Source organism: Callospermophilus lateralis, chromosome 16, assembly GCF_048772815.1.
Source record: "Callospermophilus lateralis isolate mCalLat2 chromosome 16, mCalLat2.hap1, whole genome shotgun sequence".
Classification (NCBI taxonomy): Eukaryota; Metazoa; Chordata; class Mammalia; order Rodentia; family Sciuridae; genus Callospermophilus; species Callospermophilus lateralis.
This window is the reverse complement of record NC_135320.1, coordinates 66,632,401-66,655,197: the sequence shown is the minus strand read 5'-3', so window position 1 is coordinate 66,655,197 and position 22,797 is coordinate 66,632,401. Positions and strand designations below refer to the sequence as shown.

General features: G+C 31.0%; 1 protein-coding gene across 3 annotated transcripts in view; it reads left to right on the top strand.

The window, feature by feature from the left end:
* Positions 1–22,797, top strand: part of Csmd3 (CUB and Sushi multiple domains 3) — a 1,108,856-nt gene that overhangs the window by 503,635 nt on the left and 582,424 nt on the right. For all 3 annotated transcript variants that reach the window (XM_076835404.2, XM_076835403.2, XM_076835402.2), the window contains one exon: positions 8,600–8,721. In XM_076835404.2, the coding sequence (XP_076691519.2) occupies positions 8,600–8,721 (122 nt within the window). The remainder of the gene's footprint in view (positions 1–8,599; positions 8,722–22,797) is intronic.

The following is a 22,797-nucleotide window of genomic DNA, read 5'->3' as shown; positions in this document are numbered from 1 at the left end:
GGCTGCTAAAAGTTGTCCATCCTTAGGTACCAAAATGAATCTATTTTCAACAATTTAATATTTTTTTTTCCTAAGGCTATCTATTGTTCTGCCTTACAGGTAGGGTTCCATCAGAAACCCTTGAATAAGTTTTTATTGTTGTGGTGAGTAGTTGTTGGTACATTTCCCATAGACTTAGTATGTTTCATATGCATATTAAGCTGTACACGCTTAATATGTACAGCTTTTTTTTTTGAGAGAGAGAGAGAGAGAGAGAGAGAGAATTTTAATATTTATTTTTTATTTCTCGGCAGCGGACACAACGTCTTTATTTTTGTATATGGTGCTGAGGATCGAACCCAGCGCCGCACGCATGCCAGGCGAGCGCACTATCACTTGAGCCACATCTCCAGCCCCTGTACAGCTTATTTTTATGTAGCATTTTCCAAAGTACAAGTTAGAGTTTCCAGAAGCAATAGCAACTATTAAATTAAAATGAATAATACCTGTATTTTCTGCTGCATCCCCTGCAGCAGAAGAAATATAGTTTATTTCATTGCTAATTCCATGTTACTATTAGAGAATGTAAAACTACTCTCTGGATATTTATCCTCCTGCTTGGCTAATGGGCAAAGAAATAACTCTAGATAACAATAGATAGAATGGAGTTACTTCTACTGCAGGCCAATGTGCTAGTCTACTTCTAGTGGACTACAGTGTTTTCTAACTCATAGGTGAACAACAATAAAAGGTAAATATAACAAATACATTTAAATTCACATTGTTTTTTTTTCAGTGGATCCATCCATCATTTTCCATACCACACATGTCAGTAAACAATTTTAGTATTAATCATAACATTTCTCTGAGAATATACTTTCAGACTCTGCTAATCTCCTTTTACCTCTTGGGAGAAGCCACACAGGGCACATAGAAAACTGCATGATATAATCATAGAAAAATTTTAGATCTATCAGAGACTATGTATGATACATTACAATTATCTAAGTTTGAAAATAAAGTAACTAAGGTCAAGATGATTTGTATTTGCTCAAGTGCAAACACAAAATTGAAGATGCAGGAATAGTTGAAGATCAAGAAGTACAAATGTATTTGGACTTCAAACTAATGACACCTTTAAAAATATAGGACTTTATACTCCTCCTAAAATAGAGACATTTATTTACAGAAATATTCCACCAACCCAGAAACATCCATAGAGGCATAGACAGTAGTCATTTACATGACATTAGTGAATTCTTGATGGATGAAATTATTCAACAGAGAGTAGAAGCTCGAATCATCACAAAATCCAAAGGGAAAAAAAATGCATATTTTAAAAATGAAACCCAGATGCAAAATTAAATATCTGTTTAAATATTATTTTAATATTAGTCAACATATTCATTCATTTAGTGTTTTCTATGTGGCCAGCACTATTGCAGGCACTGGAAATACCATGACTGAACATTTTTCATTAGACCATGGAAACAAAGATTTAAACACATATATTAAATTATGTAGAGACATTAATGAACAAGGGCAAGTCGTGGCAGCTGGAGTACAACAGGTTTTAGATGCCAGAGACATGATGGGTTCTGAGCTAAATACAGACAGAACTCAGTTGGTATATTTGGTTCACAATAATCTTTAAACTGTGAACCATATCCTTCTTACCCAATCAAAAAATAAAATGTCAGTTTGACTTCCTTGTATAGTTGAATCATTCTATTTAGCACAAATGTAAATGCCTGGAGGTTACAGTTGCAGCAGTATTTATCATACTTAATCTTATTCTTAGAGCATTTTCCAAAGAAGTATTAGCTGTACGTGTTTAATTTGGGGGGGGGGGAATATATTGACAAAGAACTAGGGGTAAAGTGTTTTATCTTTTGTCTTATATCATTTTCCTTCAAAGAAATAACACTTTAAAAATATTTGGACATGTTTCTGTATATATGTGTTCATTTTATTCCACAAATGGTTAGCTATTCTTCTTTTTAAAAAACATAGATGCTATATAAATAGAACAAGCAGAATAATATAAAATAGCTACTTTGTCTAAAGTGCTAAGAATTGAAAACCATAGATATCATAAAAATTAATAGACACCATAACAATTAATTTATTATAAACAGCTCAAATCAAAATGTTATCATGTTTTCAACCAGAACATGGTCTGCCTTTCCATTTTACAGGTTTTATTTAGTACCTGTATGCTCCTTTTCTTGTTAAAATAGTTCTCTTCATAGAGGTCTTGGAATTTTCTTACAAAATATATTTTTCAAAATCATATATTAATTTAGTTGTTTTAATAAATTGGATCATTCCATTTGAATTGCTGATTATTGCTGTCATAAAATAAAACTATAATTATCTACACACACACACACACACACACACACACACACACACACATATTCTTCAAAGCAAACCTAGTTAGGACTCAAATATGAGGTATATATTGTAGATCAATAAAGTACATTTAGTTAAGTAGGCAAAAATTATATTGCATACCAACAATGACAGTTTGTTGCTTTTTCATATTTTCTAAACAAACCTTTCATTTTTTCCTAATTTATTGTCTTGCTAAAAACTAAGACATGTCAAATGGTATCATAATTTTGGGTAACTATATTTTGTTTTAAACTTAAATGGCAAAAATTTTTATATTTTATTGATTAAGCCAATATTTGTTATGGTTTCATAATTCATTCTTATATTTAATTTTCACCTTTTTTCCTATTTTTTATTTTTCTTAGCATTTCATTAAGGAATTTTTTTCTTACTATATCAAAGGTACTGCTTCACTGTAGTTGTCTACTTTAATCATGTTTACTTTTCTCCTTTATGTTATTATAGGATATACCAGTAAAGAAAATTTGTATCAAAATAATGCTTGAATTGAATATAATTCAATAAAATTACCAAACTTTTTTTTTACCTGAACAACCCAACACATCAGAAAACTTTCATGGAATAAAAAATATCCAGGAATAATCAAGTAAATTTTGAAATTGAACAACAAAGGAGAAACTTGTACAATATCTATATTAAAAATATAAAAACAGTATAACAGTGGCAGAGGAATAATCATGGATCAATCAATACAAAAAAATAAAGGTCCATATCCCTGTATATCTATGTATAGTTTTTTTATGTGGAAATATATTTGTGAATGTGCATACATATGATAATATAATATAAATGACATTCTCAATTAGTGGAGAATAGCATTTACTGTAAATACTCCCATAACTTGTCATATAGAAATAGCTTTCAAATAAATGAAAAGTTTAAATATTGCAAAATACCACTTTGGTGGTATGATAATTTCAATAAAGAGAGTATTTTGACCATACTTTTGAAGAATGCTTTCCAAAGCAAGACATAAAACACAGTTCCTAAATGTTAAATCTACTTTGTTAACATATATTAAAACAAGATATGCAAAAAATAATTTAAAGCAAAGTAAAAAATTTAAAAAAACAATAATAAACTGTGGGAAAACATTCTTAGAACATAAAAAATGTTTAATATAGATAGTATACAAGAGCCTCCTATAAATAAATAAATAACAATTGAAAACAGAAAAAAGTACTCAACTAGAAAATTTTAACAAAGAAATATAAGCAGCAATGAAAATTTGTGTTAGGCCATATTGTTATGGCAAGATTGCAATAATTCCCTGAGTTGATCTTAAAGCAGGAGACAGAATCTTTATTCACCAGCCAGTGGGCCACTATAGTCCTCCTGGGGTTTGAGTACACCTCTATAGTCCAAAACCATAATAATCATAAGTGGCTGTTGCTCTGATTTGAAACCATAAATAAATGTCATGAGATCTAAAATCCTAAGTAGAAGGTGGTTCCCAATGTCCCTAGTTGCCTACAAGTTAAAGAATGATTACTAATATCTAGACAATCAATCTCTGACAGAATACATCATCCAAGAAAAATGGGACAGTTTTATGTTATATAAGAATTGCCATTTTGTGTTGCCAAACATGCTATGCTAAGCAACTGTTGATGGATACAAAGGCGCGGCTTTCCCATAGGAGAAGCATTTCTTACGTGAAGTAGAGTTTTGGGGTAAAATGGAGACTTGTTTAGTCATTGCCCAGATAGCCTGGCCCATAACAATATAATAAATAAAGAAGTGGAAATTAAAACATATGGACATACTGATCAGAATGACAAAAGCACAAATGGTTGTTGATACTTCTATTTTGGTAAGAGAGTTTACTTCTCTTAGGTTGTTTTTGAGAGTATATTGAACAAACTTTTTTAGAGTAGTTTAGGCATATTTATCAAATTTTATGATGCTCACATATTGTGACTAAGGATTTCATCTTCTTCAAATTCATACTGCAGTGATAACTCGAGTGTAAAGCACAAATAATAGCACAAGTTTAAAGGTATAGTATTAATATCTTTATTAAAGCTTTATCAAAAAAATTATTATGAAGATATTATAGGTAAAAAATACAAATTTTCAACATCATGTGAAAATTATCAATCAGAAAAATCTCAGTGGCTTACAACAAAGTACTATTTCTACTTAGTTATGTTGTATATTATGCTGATTTCTATGAGATGATGCTGCAGTTCTGCTCAGACAGCAGATATGTTTTACATGTCTTCTCATTTCCACCCAGAGATAAAGGAAATGCCCCAGTCATCATCTACTATTCTCAGAGTGAAAGACTAAAAACTTTGGATACTTCCACCAACTTTTTGGGACTATTAAAATTTATGAAAATCTAAGTGTATTGACCTAGAATAGTCATCCTGATGTATAGGGGTATCAAAAGCTTTCATAAGAATGTGTATGTACTTAGATTTGTTTCTTAAAATGTGTATGTACTTAGATTTGTTTCTTAAAATATGCAAACACTCACACACATGCAAACACACAAACATGTAAAACCATATACACTCACAAATGGACATTGTCTGTGAATTACATCCTACCTTGCTTGCTAAGTGGTCATTATCAGGTTTGCATGGAAGCAGACAAGAAAACCAAAATATTTAAAGTTGATTTTTACCTGCCATTTTATAAGTGTGTCATCTCTATTTTTATATATAAAGAAAATAATGTTCCACCGGACATTTTCCCAGTCTAATTCATAGTTGCAAGAATTATTCATCATCACAAAGAGACCATTTATTTTATAGTTCACTTAAAAGTTGTGCCAAAGAGCTTGTATATTTGTTCCATTAACAAACATGCTTACATGAAAATCAAGTACTAGGAGTTAACAGAAATGATAAGTAAAGCCTTGTCCTCAAAAGAAGACTGTAATTGTATACACATTTTAGAAGATAAATTATTCCAACAGATTACCAAGCATTAAATGCCACTCAAAGTATGTCCTATTAGAAAATTATATCCTTGGGAGACTGAGGCAGGATTACAAATTTAAGGCAAGTATTAGCAACTTAGCAAAATCCTGAGCAACTTAATGAGCCCCTGTCTCAAAATTTAAAAACAATAATAATATGGACTGGGGATATATAGCTCAAAGGTAAAGCACTTCTGGGTTCAATTCCCAGTACCTACCCTCCCCCACCCCCCCCCCCAAAAAAGAAAAAAGAAATAAAAGAAAATTATATCTACTAACATTAAACCAATCATGTGTTTATTGCTATAAAATTCTCATTGCTGTAAAGTTCTTAGTCTTTATAACTTAATTCTGTATCAGGTCTAACACAAACATTTTAATACATGTGCTCTTTGAATAATAGGTTATGGGTTGTGAGCACTAGTCCATTACAGAATCCTGAGTGGAGGAATTAGGGATTGAATACAGGGACACCTAACCACTGAGTTACATCCCTAGCTCTTTTTATTTTATCTTATTTTATTTTTTTGAGGTAGGGTCTTGCTGACTTGCTTAGGGGCTTGTTAAGTTGCTGATGCTGGCCTCAAACTTGTGATCCTCCTGTCTCAATCTCTCTCAAGTCTTGGGGAATACAGGTTTGTACCACCAAGCTGACTGAGACCCTGTCTGTCTATCTATCTACCTATCTATCTCTCTACTATCCATCTATCTCCTATCTATTTATATAGGTACCAGAGTTTGAACCCATGGGTGATTAAATACTGAGCAACACACCCATCCCTTTTTATTTTGTTTTGTTTTATTTTTATTTTGTGAAAGGATCTTACTAAGTTGCTTAAAGCCTCACGGCTTGGGAACCCTTTTGAAAGAAAAAAGTGACATCACAAAAAACTTGATTTCATTTAAATGCATAGAATCTTTGCAGGAAATTAATAAGGAATATTTTAGATTGGGGAACAGAATGAAAAAATATACAGAGTATGATATATTAAATAGAGTACATGAAGTCTATTCTGGCACAAGTAAGTATAATGAGTATATAAAATGGCAGGACATTGTACTTGAAAAGGAATTTTGGTTCTCACAGAAATAATTTTATATTATATATAAGACAGTTTCTAATTAATCCTGTAGAAAATAGATACCAAGCTTACATGCAATTAAGAAAAGCAATCAAATATGTATTTTCAATAGATAAATACAGTAAGATATTTAACAAAGAGAAAGATTAGAGTCTAGAAAGAGTTAAATAGCTATGACCAGACCAGAAAAGGGACCCAGGAGCATTGGGTATTGTGAAGAGATGAAGAAGAGAACAGTTGTTTCAGAAAAGCAATACATAGGTCTTAAGGAGTTTCTGTTACTGTCAGGGAGGTGGAGGGGCAAATTAAGAAATACTTAATTAAAAGTTTCATTAAAATGATGGCCATAATGTACAGTATACAGATAATAAACCTGTAAATCAAGAGAAATGCCAAAGATGGTGATGTAGATTGGAGAGTTATCAACATAGAACTGAATATTCAAGTCATAGAAGTGAATTAGTTTAACTTTTCAGAGAATATAGAAAAAATAGAAAAGGCTATGGAATCGATTTAGAATTACACTGCTATGGGTCAGATGGAAAAAAAAATAGGACCAGAACAAAGGATATGGTGGAACAGAACTATTTAAAACATAAAGGCAAATAAGAGTGTTCCATATTATGTAAAGAAAACCAGAGGATTTCAAAGCTTTTCAATATATTCTGTTATTGCTGATATGTCAAATATAGAGAAAAATGAAGACATTATTAGATTTAGAAGGTAGCATGTCATTGCTAGCATTGAGAATACAGTTTCAATATTAAGATTAGAGTAGGAATTGGACTGAAGTAATTTGAAGAGTGAAAGCAGAGGAAGGAAATGGATTAGTGAGCATGGAAAAAAAAGATTTGTGATAAGTTTGGTAGTAAATGAGGAAAAATGGTAAGCAATGTTGAATGAAGAAAAATATCATTTATTATTTTTTCTGTAAAAAATAATATAATTTTGTTATTCAGTATGTAGAGATCATATATTTAAAACAAAATTTTATATAATATATATAAAACAAAATTAAATGTGACTGAAAAGTGACCACAAAGTTTAACTTTGAAGTTTAAGAAAATTTGTATGGATTAGATTTATACTAAAATATAAGCAGAAGGGAAGAAATTAGTGGGAAGAAATAAATTTAATATACTATGCAAACATACTTAAGATGACAAGACTTGTAGTCAGAAGACCTAGGCTCAATTTCTTGGTTTTCTACCTATTACCAGAGTGACCTTGGTCAAGGCAAGCAAACTTTTGGCACCTTCATAAACTCATCTTCAAAGTGGTGATGATAATAACTGTGTAAAGATTTAAGTGCATATGAAAACATGTTTAACTACACATATTTTAAAATATGATAGATTATTATTCATTAATTAGAAAATAATAACATAGGTAGGATTCTAAAGGGATAGGGCAAATAAATGCATATCAAAATTATGGCACCAAGAAATCTGTGGTGGCCAAGAAGGAAACTAATAAACAGCCAGTGTGTTGATTATCTGTTTTATTAAGAATAAAGAAGAAGTAGAACATTGAGAAAGTATTACAACTTTTAATTTTGTGGGAATTCATTAAAATGAATTTTAATGAAATGTAGATCATGTATAACTTTCAGAAATTTAGATAATATGGTCTTAGTGGTGTGTGATTCACAGTTATAGGAACAGAATGAGTCATTTTAATGTTGATGTCTAGCAACTGTGCTTTTATGAGTCCTTGGCTACTTAATAAATAGAAATAAAACAATTTATAGATTGCTTAATCCATCCAAGGCTTTGCTTCTTTTCATTGTATATTTTTAATTAGCATATTAGGTTAATATAACTTCCTCTCATTAAACTAAACAATTTCCATCAGAAGACAATTTATCATGCTTCACACCACAATTCATAACTAATTTTGATTAATATTGAAAATATCATGTTTGCAAATCTCAGGATATCAGAATCTAATTCTGAAAAGTGATATTTAAAGTGCCATAGTATACATTTCAGTATACCTCATAATTTTATTGATAGCCAGTTTTCAGTTAAAGTAGAACATAACAAACATTCTAATTTTGATAAGTGACATTAGAACACCATAATATACATTTCAATTATTATACATTATAATTGTGTATTTTCAAGTCTATTGAAAGATATTTTATTGCTGTGTTGCATGCCTATTTTTCACATTGCCATTTCTCTTTTAGTGAAGACATGTGGCTCTAATCTTCAAGGACCAAGTGGCACCTTTACATCTCCCAACTTTCCATTCCAGTATGACAGCAATGCCCAGTGCGTCTGGGTCATCACAGCAGTGAACACAAATAAGGTAAGGGAAAATCATCTGTGCATTAAAACCATACTCAAAAAACAAAGGCAAAGAGATGAAATGTGCAGTATAGACAATTTGAAACTAAAGTATGGTTTTGGCAATATTTCTTACTTATTCATTCTATGAAACAATTTTGTTTCTGAAATTGGTAAAAAATAATATAAAAATAATATAACCTTTGTCCTAGTTACTAACATACAAATGAAAACACATCAAAATGAATGTGTTCCAAAGTACATTTTGAATATTGTGAGTCCATATTTCTTCTTTGAAAAAGGAACCATGAATAATGGTTTCTCTGTTGAATTTTTTTTCTGTTTGACACATCTTTTGGTTATATCATGTTTTTATACATAGATGAATTTCATTTCACTATTTCTCTATTGCTGCATAGTTGATGTTCTCTGTAATAATAGAGGATTCATATATGGATATTTCAAAAGGTTAAATTATCTTTCTATTTGATTCTAAAATGAGTAATACATCTAAATATGCATGTACCATCATACTTCAAACTAAATTATAACACTGAATGAGAGCAGCTGAAAAAATAGTTATTTTTTCCATCTCTATTTTGCTTCTCTTTGTAAAATCTGATTTTATACCAAAAGAAATGATTTAAATATGAAGAATCTAAATTTCTCTCAGAAACAGATTCTGTGATATCTTCTCTGGGTCAGAAATTTTTAAATTTTTCATTTGTTCCTTTTAGCTGTACATGACAGTAGAACATATTTTGACATACTATACATATGTGAAGTATAACTTCCCATTCTTGTGTTTGTATGATGTGGAGTACACTGGTCATATATTTATATATGAACATAGGAAAATTATGTCCGATTCATTCTACTGTCTTTCCTATTCTCATCCACACCTTCCCTTCATTCCCCTTTGTCTAATCCAATGAACTTCTATGCCCTTTCCTTTATTGTGTGTTAGTTTCCACATTATAGTAGAGAAAGAGAGCAGATTTGCCCTTTGGTTTATTGGAATTGACTTATTTCACTTAGCATTATAATCACCAGTTCCATCCATTTAGTGGTAAAGATCATAAAGTGGGGTCAGATTGTGCATCAAATATATATTTGTAATTTATCAAAAACTAAGTTATTTAACCTCTAAAGTTGGTTTTATCTTTGAAATGTAAATAATTATTTTACAGTATTGTGAGAAATAAGATAATGCTTGTAGAGTAGTTCATAGAATTACTAAGTACTTGAAATGCATTAACTAATTGCTATTAGAGAAAATATATGGCTATGTGCCAGAAATATCTGTGATCTCCATCAATTTCTTGAAATTGAATCCTAAGAGCAATGGGATTAAACCTAAGATGATCACTAAATCAAACCCCTCATCTGCAAAATGAAAATCATTCTTTGCACCCAATATGTTTCATCAGTTTAATTCAATGAAACATATATTTATTGAATATGTTCTATGTGCAAACTTTTGGTTATTTAGAAAATAAAAAATCAAGAAGTACTTGGAAAACAAACTATTTTTCTGAGCACTCAGCAACTTAGTAGGCATTATCCTCAATACTGTTGTTGAGTACATTTGGTGAATTATTTAATCCTCGTAAGGCTTTAATAAGGAAGATACTTTCATTGCCTATGTTTAAGAGAAGGCCTAAATAAATTGTCTAAGATCATATAGCTAGTAAAGGTCAGAGTGGTGTACTTTATAAGATCTATGTATGTATGAAAATATGCTTCACCATAAGATATAATTATCTTTGTTTAAATTAAGCATGGAGTAAATCCTTTATGAGGTATGGAACAAACACATTATATTAATCTTGCATGGCCATAGAAATCTTTTATGTTACATTAATTACCTGTAATTGTCATCAGATGTGGTATTATGTAATGTTCTATAGATACATGCCTTAGTAAGTTTTCATCATTCTCATGGAGATTATCACATTTCTACCTGTTAATATTACCCAACCTGCCAAACTTCTATCTATTCTTTTACCTCCCACCAAAAACATTCAATTCATTTTCTAAGAAGGACATAATTGCTTTTATTTATTTGCTATTTTTATCAAATACTTGATTGTAAATATTAACTTTTTATCAGTTTATCTCTATTTTAAGGAATTCTGTAGAAATTGGTTTTTGATCATTTTGAACCATGATCCTCAGTAAGAATTCCATGCAGTGGCTGAGTTCAAACACATTTTCTCTGTCACTGTCTTTCTTTCTGTCTCTGTCTCTGTCTCTGTCTCTGTCTCTGTCCCTCTCTCTCTCTCTCTCACACACACACACACACAATTCCAGATGTAGGACATTATCCCTTTCTACATAAATTTACTTCTGTATGTATATTCTTATTTATTATAATATATTGATTTTTAAAATATTAATAATATTTCACCAAATTGATTTCATTATGCACTAATGCATTACAGCACATAGGACACTTTTCAGAAGGCAATTGTTAGCACAAACTATAAACACACAGTTATATTAGTTGGCATAAATCTCAGTTTAACCATATTAATCCTTTATATTAACCGTAATAATCCTTCAGTAACTCTAATTTTTTAAAAATAATCTCAATTAACCATATTAATCCTTCAATATTTTCAATTTTCTTAAATAATTAATACCCATTTTATACTTTATTTGATCACTTTAAAAGCAATCCTGGTGTCATAAATATCTAAAAGTAATTATTGGAAAAATTTTGAAATTTGAAACAGGATGAAACAAATGCACCTGATTTCAAATCTTGACTGTCATTCTTACTAATTATAATATTTTAGCTATGCTCACTTGGTCTTGTAATCCACAGTTTTTCTTTTTTATTTATTAGAGATTATAATACTATTTTATAAGGCTATTACACATAAGAAAATGTGAAATTTCTTATACCAAGTAGGATCACATTAAATGATACTTAATATTATTGCCAAATGTTAGGAAACATGCTTCTCTTTAGTTATGTTAGCTTATCTTATATATTTATGCAATAATAAAATTCTATATTTGACTATTGCTTTACTAATTTATAGGTGATTTTGTTTTGTGCAAAAATATTAAAAATTAAGTCGTAATCATTGCAATTGATTTTTTAAACACTGCAATTAATTTCATTAAAAATAAAATATAGTATCTCAGCATTACATCCTTAAAGAAATATGCATTTTAAAGTTGCTTCATGGTTATTCTACAAGCTTATATAAGAGAATATTTTCCTTAATTATCACATTTGAAAGATTAATAAAATTGAGGATCTCTTAATAGCAGCAAGTTAAAACATTACAATTGATTCTTTAACCTGTTCATTGATTAACTTTTCTTCTTTCATTAAGAAATACATTCATACTAGCTCCATGTGTGAAATGAAGCTTTGATGACCCACCTGTATCCATTTATTATTTTTCCTTTTATAATTACTTTTTCTAATTTCAAAAGAAAAACATGTATTACTTTCTTAGATGCAATATTAGTATATTATATTGTTTGAAACTAAGTAAAACACTGGAAAATAAGGGCATAAAATTTCAGAGTCATAGCTCCTGAAGGAGCATTCTTCAGAAAAATGAAAAGCAAAAGCTTCACTAGGAAATATCTGAAGGGAGCAATATTTTAGTTTATCTTCAGTAAACTCAGACAAGCACCAACCTTTATATCTGTAATTGTATTTGTCAATTATCCATCCATCTACATATTTTTATTCATTTTTATCTTTATATCAAATCAGGATGCATATAATATAGAAAGATATTATATTATATGCTAATTTGAGCTGTAACATAAAATATGAATTATTTTAACAGAAAGCATTTCTAATTTGTTGATTTTACAGTTTTTCTATTAGGGATGAATAGTTTCTATAAATTGAGTGAGCTAAAGGCATGATATTTTGAGGAAACTCTAAAGTATTTGTAAATTAGAGTATGACAAAAATGTCATCCTTTGTAGTTTTTCAGAATTAAAATTTTTGAAATAGATGTCAATTTAATATAGTAGGAAGAAGTATCATTTTCAATTTTTTTTTTACTTATGTGAGCAAGGATTTGAAGTCTTAATAGTCTAGAGCTGCTTTGTCAGACAGAAATATAATATGAGCCATATATTTGACAAGAAGTTTGTTAGTAACCATATTCTGAAAGATTTTAAATTAATTTTAATATTTCATTAAACCCAATATTATCATTTTAACATAGAATTGGCATAAATTAATGAAATTGTTGCTGTCATTTATTAATTCTTAATCTGTGAATCAATAGTGTGTTTTACACTTTCAGCACAGCTCAATTCAGACTGGCCTTATTTCAGGTTCTCAATAGCCATGTGTTACTAGTGACTACCATGTTGAACATGATATCACCATAGAAAATTCTGTTACATTGCCAAATGAAGTCTGGAAAGTATGAAATATAAGTTGGACAATTGTTATACAGGTATTATAATGCAAACTGCAAAATTTAATGCAGTTTTAGAGAAGCGAAAACTGTATAGATAGATGCAGATAGAAAAAGAAAAGGGAAAATATGATGTTAACAAAAACTAAGAGGTTGAAGTAGGGATTTTGTAGAACTGGTGCTCAAATGTTGAGGATCTGAGACCTTTAAGGGAAGGATATGAGCCAGCAGGTTTAGACAGACTCTAAAGACAACTGGAAAAACATTGAAAAATGTCATTTGGAGTATTTCATCCTAAACATCAAGGGGCAGAATATGTAAGAATTGACTTAAAGCTAAGGCACAGCACATAAATAATTAGCACAGAATTGCTGTCAAGTAATATAGGAAAGGCTGCTGGTAAAATTCATTTAGTGGTGGACAAGTTATGTTTGAGATGGAAGCTTAGATACCAAGTTAAGGATAAAGACTGAAAGATCAAAAAAAAATAGGGATGGTGATATAAATTTGGAAGTTGTCAGCTATGGATGTTATTTAAATACTGAGATCACAGAGAAGGAAAACCATAGGTTAAGCAAATAGTAGATAAACAACTGATAAAGACTAATTATTAGTATGCCTAATTGAAAACATGTTTGTCTATTTGTATGTATAAGTTACATTTTTATATAATTGAAAGATTCCTATTTCCAATCAAGGTTCCAAACATTCAGGGAAGAGTTATAATAAATGCCTAAAGCATATTTGCAGTATTTTATTTGTAAATATGTACCATTAGTATTAAAAGTTACAAAATTTATTTATAATATTAATGTGTTCATAACAACATTTTATATTCAGTTGTTTTTTTTTTTTTGGTACCAGGGATTGAACCCAGGGGCACTTAACCACTGAACCACATCTCCAGCCCATTTTATTTTTTATTCTGAGACAGGGTCTCACTAAATTGCTCATGGCCTTGCTAAGTTGCTGAGGCTATCCTTGAACTTGCCATCCTCCTGCCTCAACCTCTGGAGCCACTAGGATTACAGGCGTGCACCAGGAATTCAGTTAGTTCATTAATTAATTGATAAGTAAATAACTGTCTCATATGAGGTTTCCATCAGTTTTTTCTGCCTATTAAAAAAGTGCTCCTTGTATTTGAGGTTGGGAGCTACTGATTAAAATAATGTGATCAGCTTCCCTCACGAATATCCTCTTAAAAAAATTAAAAAGAATAATAAAATAAGAAAATTATCACAAAATTCTGTCATGTCCTTCTTATATCATCGACTCCAAATGATTTCAATTAAGCACACATCTTGAATTTTGCAGAAAACTGTAAATTCCTAAGCCGGTATTCTACGACTCAGTTCAAAGTTACCCAAAAACGAATCCTTTACTGTACCAGTTAAAGATATTAAAATCTGGTATTTGATATTGAGTGTCTACCTTTGATTTTGATCGTAGAAATTAGAAATCTGTCTTGTTTCCTGTCACTATGCCTATTCTATTATCTTTAGTTTTCTATTATTTTTAGTTTTCTTTGCTTAGAGTCAAAATCATGAATACTGGTGCAGATCACCTCACATCTCTGAATCTCATTTTTTCTCAAGTGTAAAGAAAAAATAATTGTTCCTGACCTCCATGTCACAACAACACACTAATTGTTGTAGTGTGTTGTTGTCTCTTATTATTAGTCCCTTTCTCAGAAACTGAAGTCCTATTGCTGTTCTATGTCCTGCATGGAGCTTTGTAACCCATCAAAACAGCTTTTCTGCACAGCTTACTGCCTGCTTCTGGCCTACTCATCATTTTTTTGGCTCTTTTTTAATTGATTTTATTTTTAAAAAAACATGACAGCAGAATGCATTACAATTCTTATTACACATATAGAGCACAATTTTTCATATCTTTGTATATAAAATATGTTCATACCAATTCATGACTTTATACATGTACTTTTTTGCATTACAATTATTATTACATATATATATATATATATCAATTTTTCATATCTATGTTTGTATATAAAGTATGTTGACATCCAATTTGTGTCTTCATATATGTACTTTGGATAATGATGTTTATCACATTCCACCATCCTTGCTAATCCTTTCCCTCCCACTGCTATCTAGAATTCATCTATTCCTCCTATGCTCCCCCTCCCTACCCCACTATGAATCAGCCTTCTTATATCAGAGAAAACATTCGGCATTTGTTTTTTTGGAATTGGCTAACTTTACTTAGCATTATCTTCTTCAATACCATCCATTTACCTGCAAATGCCATGATTTTATTCTCTTTTATTGCTGAGTAAAATTTCATTGTGTATATATGCCACATTTTTTAATCCATTCATCCACTGAAGGGCATCTAGGTTGGTTCCACAGTTTAGCTATTGTGAATTGTGCTGCTATAAACATTAATGTGACTGTGTCCTTGTAGGATGCTATTTTTAAGTCCTTTGGTTGTAGTCCGAGGAGAGGAATAGCTGGGTCAAATGGTGGTTCCATTCCCAGATTTCCAAGGAATCTCCATACAGCTTTCCATATTGGCTGCACCAATTTGCAGTCCTACCAGCAATGTATGAGTGTACCTTTTTCCCCACATTCTCACCAACAGTTATTGTCATTTGCTTTATAATAGCTGCCATTCTGACTGGAGGGAGAGGGTGTCTTAGTGTAGTTTTGATTTGTATTTCTCTAATTGCTAGAGATGATGAGCATTTTTTCATATATTTGTTGATTGATTGTATATCCTCTTCTGAGAAATGTCTGTTCAGGTCCATTTATTGATTGTGTTATTTGTTTTCTGGTGTGTAGCTTTTTGATTTCTTTATATACCCTAGAGATTAGTGCTCTATCTGATGTGTGAAGGATAAAAATTTGCTCCCAGGATGTAGACTCTCTGTTCACCTCACAGATTGTTTCTTTTGCTGAGAAGAAACTTCTTAGTTTGATTCCAACCCATTTATTGATTCTTGGTTTTAATTCTTGTACTATATGAGTCTTATTAAGGAAGTTGGGGCCTAATCCCACATGAAGTTCAGGGCCTAATTTTTCTTCTATTAGCAGCCTTCTTTCTCCACATAACGTTCTTCTTGCTTTGTCAACCACTTATTCCTGGAAATGGGCCTTTAGTAATCTTTGACCCATGTTGTGTTTTTGCTTATACAACAATCATTTGTTTCTCAGTGTATATAAAAGCTGAGGAAGTGCCTCCCTTCATTCTGCAGGTCTTGGAGATAACTTCGATCAAAGTACCTTGCAATATCCCCTCCAACTTTATTAGCAAAGAAAATACCATACAGTGGTATTTTGAAACTAACTTTTACTACTTCCAGATAGCTGATTGTTATCAGGAATATAGCAAATTGATTATTAAGCACATTCCAAAGTAGAATTTAAGTTATCTGAACAAAAAAATTTAATCAATTATATTTAAAACAAAAATAATTACTTAAAAATCATCACTCCAATATTTTACTACATTGTTCTATTAACCATGCTCTTGATGTTATATTTCTTTTATCCATATAATAGAGCCACTATATAATGATGTGCTTTGTGCATCTTTTTCCACTTTGTATTTTGTCTCCCTGACAGATTGCAATTGAACATGCTAGGAGAATTGAACAATAGAATTGGAAAACACTAGAAATCAGAACTTTTGTTTATCATACAGACATAGAAAGTGATGAAGTAAAATGTTAGTAATCACATTCTAAACTGCAAAAAAATGAGGAAATATTCTTAGAATATTCAGGAATTATTAAATGATCCAGTAATGTAATCATTCATATCATTGGCAAACAAATGATGTTCTGATATAAGTATTAATTTTTACAATTGTTTTTTACTCACTAACATAAATGAAATATTAATCAACATCCTTGGTCCTTGTGAGAACTACAATCATTCATTTAATTGCAGCCATAAGTTAACTACAGATAAATAAAAAAGTAGGTAAACATCAACAAAAGCATTCTTTTTTTTTCCACCTAAGTCTGCCACAATTGTTTTGTTACTTGTCACCAAAGAACCCCGAATCAAAAAGATGATAGTCATCACTTTTTTCCTTATCTACTGGTCTTGTATGAAAAAAAACTGTTGCAATGTTTAGCACCCCAGTGTACTCTCTTTCAGAAATTCTCTGCCATAATTCACCATATCTTCTAAATTGATGATATCCTATTTCCTCTATCTTTATTTACATCTGTTCGAGATAAATCTAGCTCTCTAAAACACATGGTAGTTTTGTCTATCTTTACTTTCTTAGGTTTTTTTGCTTTGAAAAGTGAGTCTCCAAGTAAAAACCTAAATTATTGGTAAATTCAAAAATTTAATTAAATAATTCTTTCATTTAATATAAAGAACTTAGCTGCAAAAGAATTTTTATGAATTGTTGATCAGTTCCTATTATCACTTTAAAATGTACATATTGCATTTTTTCCATATTGAATGATGTGACAAGCATAATGTTGATCTAGGATGTCAACAAATCTCAAAACAAAGAAAATTCAATGCCTTGAGAGGTTAGTAATGAAAGACTACCTTATCTTAGAGAAGTATAATTCAGAGAGAAAGAACATGAAGATGTGCACCTGAAGTCTATTTCAGTTCAAATTATAACCCTCATTAGATTAACATAAGCCTTAAGAATCAGAAGAAATTAATAAAAAAAGAAAAGTTTCTTAAAAGAATAAGGATTGACTATGGCTTTAAAAAATAATGTTGGATAGCAGTAGCCAGAAGTACCTTTTGAAAATTTATTTCAAGGTTATTACTATTTATTTTGTTTCTAAATTTGGCTCATATTTGCATCTTATAATTCAGGATGTATAATTTAGTATGACTTATGTGATTTAGTGAAGAAAGTAAAGAGCCTGGCATGATTTTATAGATTATATATTCAAAACCCACTGTGGAATATCATTTATGACTTAGCCATCAGAGTCAAAATCATGAATACTGGTGCAGATCAGCTCACATCTCTGAATCTCATTTTTTCTCAAGTGTAAAGAAAAAATAATTGTCCCTGACCTCCATGTCACAAAAATGTTTAAGGAACATGTAAATTAACAAATATATAATACTTGATACATAGAATGTTGTCTTATTCATTTAAAGTGTGACACATAACTATTATTTATACCAGTCTCTCCAAAGATGGTTTTAGGTGAAAGGCATCATCAAATCAATACATACATACATATATATATATATATATATATATATATATATATATATATATATATAATATATATTTAGATAAATGATTAGTATGAGTAAGGATAAGATTAGTGTGTTATTGGGCTGATGTTGTGGCTCGGTGGAAGAGTTCTTGCCTAGCATGTATGAGGCACTGGGTTCGATTCTCAGCACCATGTATCAATAAATAAAATAAAGGTCCATTGACAACTAAAAGAAATATTAAAAAAAAGATTAATGTGTTGCTCATAGGGGGTCCCTATTTAAAATGTTTGTATAAAAAATTCATTAATAAATAAGATAAACAATATGTATGGAATATATAAAGATATTTGGGGGCACCTTGTTCAAGTATAGTGTAAAATTAGTGAGCAATACTAACAAATATTTTGGCAGCTTTAGTACTGCTTTATAAAAAAATGTTAACAATATTTATGTTGATAATATTTATACTTCAATATTCTTGTCTCTACAGCTACCATAGACTTGGTTGCTGGGATTTTCAAATAGATTTGAGAAACTACACTAACAAATTGAGTTGGTTTCTGTTGAAATGATAAGAGAGGTGTGTTTCTTTCTCTCCTTATAGGATAGATGTCCTTGAAAAGGACACCTATCCCAAGCTTCCATTTAGTAAAGAAGATCAACCTTTTGTTTTAGCAGAGGAATTTATATCTGAACACATTATCTCATCTCATTCTTTTTCTAATTTTAAAAGTATGTAGTAAAGGCCAATTTTATAATGAAGTAAAATGACTACATTGTGAAGTATTAAATTCATATTCACAACAACATTTAAGCCTATGAGTTTTTCTTTAGAACCATGAAATACCCATTCAGTGCTCTTTCTCATAAACTCTTCAGACATTGGAAAGTACCCTGATATCCACTGATAATACTGAAATTGGAGCAATTTTTGGTCTATTGTTCCATCATTGGCACTAGGCTTTTGCCACTTCATTTAACCAAACCAATTATAAGCACAATTCTTTGCCCTATATATCTGGAGATTTGGGAACCATGACTAGCTTCAATACCAGGAGTGTGACTTTAGCCAAGCATGGAGAGTTCACCTTTCTGTAAACTACAGCTGTCTTAGTTTTCAGGATTCCCTCAAAGCACACCCAAAGTAAGGAACTGCATTCAAGTGATTTACTAAGGAAGGAGAAACCGTTTATGGAGTAGGGGAGGAAAGATAGGAAAGAAATTGAGCAAAGTGCAATTTTAGGTAAAATCCAAGCCTCAACCTGATCCCATGCTGTATAAATTTTACCCAAGAACCCATCCTAACTCAAAGGAAGATAGCTGCCCTCTCATATTTCTGCTTCTCATGATCATAGGCAAAGAGTTTCTGGGCTCATGTGTGGTCTAAGTGTCTCCTGAAGTCCAAGAGCAAGTCTCAAGAATACTTCTAGCTATGGTTGTATAGAGTTAAATGTATGTGGAATATAGTGGACTAATAACATGAAGAACAAGAGGCATTTAAGGGTATCTGAATGGACCATTGACCATATCCTTTACAGTGAAGTAGGGACTCTAAAAGCATTCAATCTGAAGCAAAAAAATTCATGGATAAATTGAAATCAAAGATTTGTAGTCTTACCAGGGCATGCTGCAGAAAAAGCTTAGAAATGCCATGAAGATGTTGATAGAAAACAACAGGATAGAAATTAGGAAAAACAACTAGAAGACTCGCCACTATAGAAAAGTAACTGAGGTCACTCTTTGTTAAACACACTGGGCTTGACAGTTGGGGAACTATTAAAGGAGCTCACTTTTAATTTCTTGTCCTCCTGATTGAATCATACCTGCGTAGCATATCCTGGATTATGCTCAGCCCCTGATATTAGAACCCATTTTCTCACTCAAATGGTGTATTTATTTGAAGTATATTTAGTTAAAATGAATTACTCTGCACAGGCACAATGAATTGATATCAAAAAGTAAACAAATATCCATAAAGAAAAAAGAAAGGGAATGCTACAGATGTTAAAGGGACTACCTCTAGGTATAGAACGGCAGGTATTTTTCCCCCTTTTATTTGGGGCTAATAGAAAAATCTGTGTTAAGTTTCAGTGATACATATTTTAGTCAGCTTTTTCGTCACTATGACCAAAAGACCTGCCCTGAACAATTAGAGGAGGAAAAGTGTATTCAGGGTTCATAGTTTCAGGTGTCTCTTTCCATAGATGACCAACTCTATTGCTCTGGGCCCAAGGTGAGACAGAACACTGTGGTGGAAACATGAGGCTGAGGAAAGCAGCTCAGGACATGGCAGTCTAGAAGCAGAGACAGTTTTACTCACTGGAGACAAACTATAAACTATAAAAGTATGCTCCCAGTGACCTATCTCCTCTAGCCTCACTGTACCTGCCTACAGTTTCCACTCAGTAAATCCAAATCTGTGGATTAATCCACCTATTAGGTTGTATCTCAAATCTAATCACTTCATCTCTGAATATGCTTGCCTTGACTCTCATGTGAGCTTTTGGGTTGTACTTCTATCTAAACCATGATAATACATATTATATGTTTAGTTTAAACAGTAATAAATAAATAAAAATAAAAATAAGGTATTAGTATAGAGTGATTAATTTTATTGACTACTTTCTACTTTTTGAAGCTTTTTCTCTCCTGACTTTTTAAATCTGTCTTCCTGAATTTTCCTTACTCTGAAGTCTTTTGCTAGTACTCATCTTCCTTCCATCTCCTTAAAAACCAGTGTTCCTCAGTATTAGCAATTCAGATACTTTTATTCTACATTTTTCTTCACACATCTAAATGCAAAGTCCAATGAAATCATTATACCATAATTAATAATATTAATTAATATTATAACTAATAATCTTTGAGATTGTTTAACTTCTCTCATCTGGGCTTCAATAATTCTTCTTTGGAGTATCAACCAACTTCCTAAGTAGTGAATCTTGATCACATTTTTCTGCCTCTCTCAAAGCCTATTGACTATCCAAAAATCTAATGTGATGTTTTACTCTTTAAAATGAAGTAATGTCTCATTCTTGGTAAAAGATTTAAATATATTCACATAACTTCACCTCTACTTCACTTCAGTGCACTTCCAGAGCCCACTATCTTGGGAACATGCTGGGGAATATACTTCCTCACTTGTTTGCACCTTTATAAATTCATGATGTTCTTTATTACTGGCATTCTTTAGGATTCAACTTATCTTTCAGTGTTTTCATGGAAGCTTGTCCTGTTCTTCCTACTAGATTGACTTAAGAAAGCCTATTCTGCATATTAATTCAACTATGGTCATATTACATTTTAATTATCTGTTTTTTCATTTATTTCTCTTCCTGTGACCCTTGGAAAAAAAGCAAGTTTTGAGTCTTTGCATCTTTAACATCTAATGAAGTAACTTTCATATTGGAGTTTTTAAATTAGTATTTATTGACATAATTTTTTATTCTTAGGAAAAACATGTTTGTGAGTTTATTTCCATGTTTTGTTTAGGCATTTTCCTGATTCTTATCCACAAGACCCAAAAAGTAGGCAAAGTATGTAAACAGCAAAGTATTTTTATTTGCATTTTCTACTGTTTTTCCCTCTTCTAACCATGGAATGTCACTAACAGTTGTAATCACTCAACATTGTAATTGTTTTCAAATGATGTGAATTATAAGATACTTGTTACATGATAATTTGGCACAAATGATAAGGCATTCCCATAAACAATGGCAATTATTATACTTTTTATAGCAAAATATACTCCTTTGAATGAGAGTAAAAAGAGAGACTGAAGAGGGAAATCTTTAATATCTTTAATTTAAACTACCAGGCATGTTGGGATTGGGATTGCCTGTCAGTGATAATAAACCCATTACAACAGGTTCTTAACAAGAAATGTATGTGGTCCAAGACTGATGGTGGCTATACCCCAGAAGTAGTTCCTCAGGGACAATCACTACTTTCCCAACCCTCCCCCACTTTTTTTTTTTTTTTTTTTAGAATTTAAACTTTCGTTTTTATTTATTTATTTTTAATTAATTAATTTATTTTTTAATGTGGAGCTGAGGATTGAACCCAGTGCCTCACCCATGTTAGACAAGTGCTTTACTACTGAGCTATAACCCCAGCCCCAATTCACTACTCTTAACACCAAAGTGTGGCCCTTTCTGGCAGGTTCCAGCATGATATCTATGTTGGAGAAAGTAATGATAGAGAGAAAAGGGCAAATGCAAGCCATCTTTTAAAGTTTTCTTGAATCTTCTACAAAACACTACTACTTATATAACTTTTTTTTACCATAACTTAACTACAAAAGATAATGACAAATAAAATCTTTATAATCAAGAACTTGGTAATAGCTAGTAATTTTACTACTATGAAAAAAGATATAAATGGCTATTTGAGAAAATAAACAATCACTGTTTCACAGAATTAATCAACAATTGATAAGTGAACAAAGAGTATTTCCATTTAAGTGCCACCTAGTAATAAAACAGATATTACAAAAATAATAACCACAATATTGTT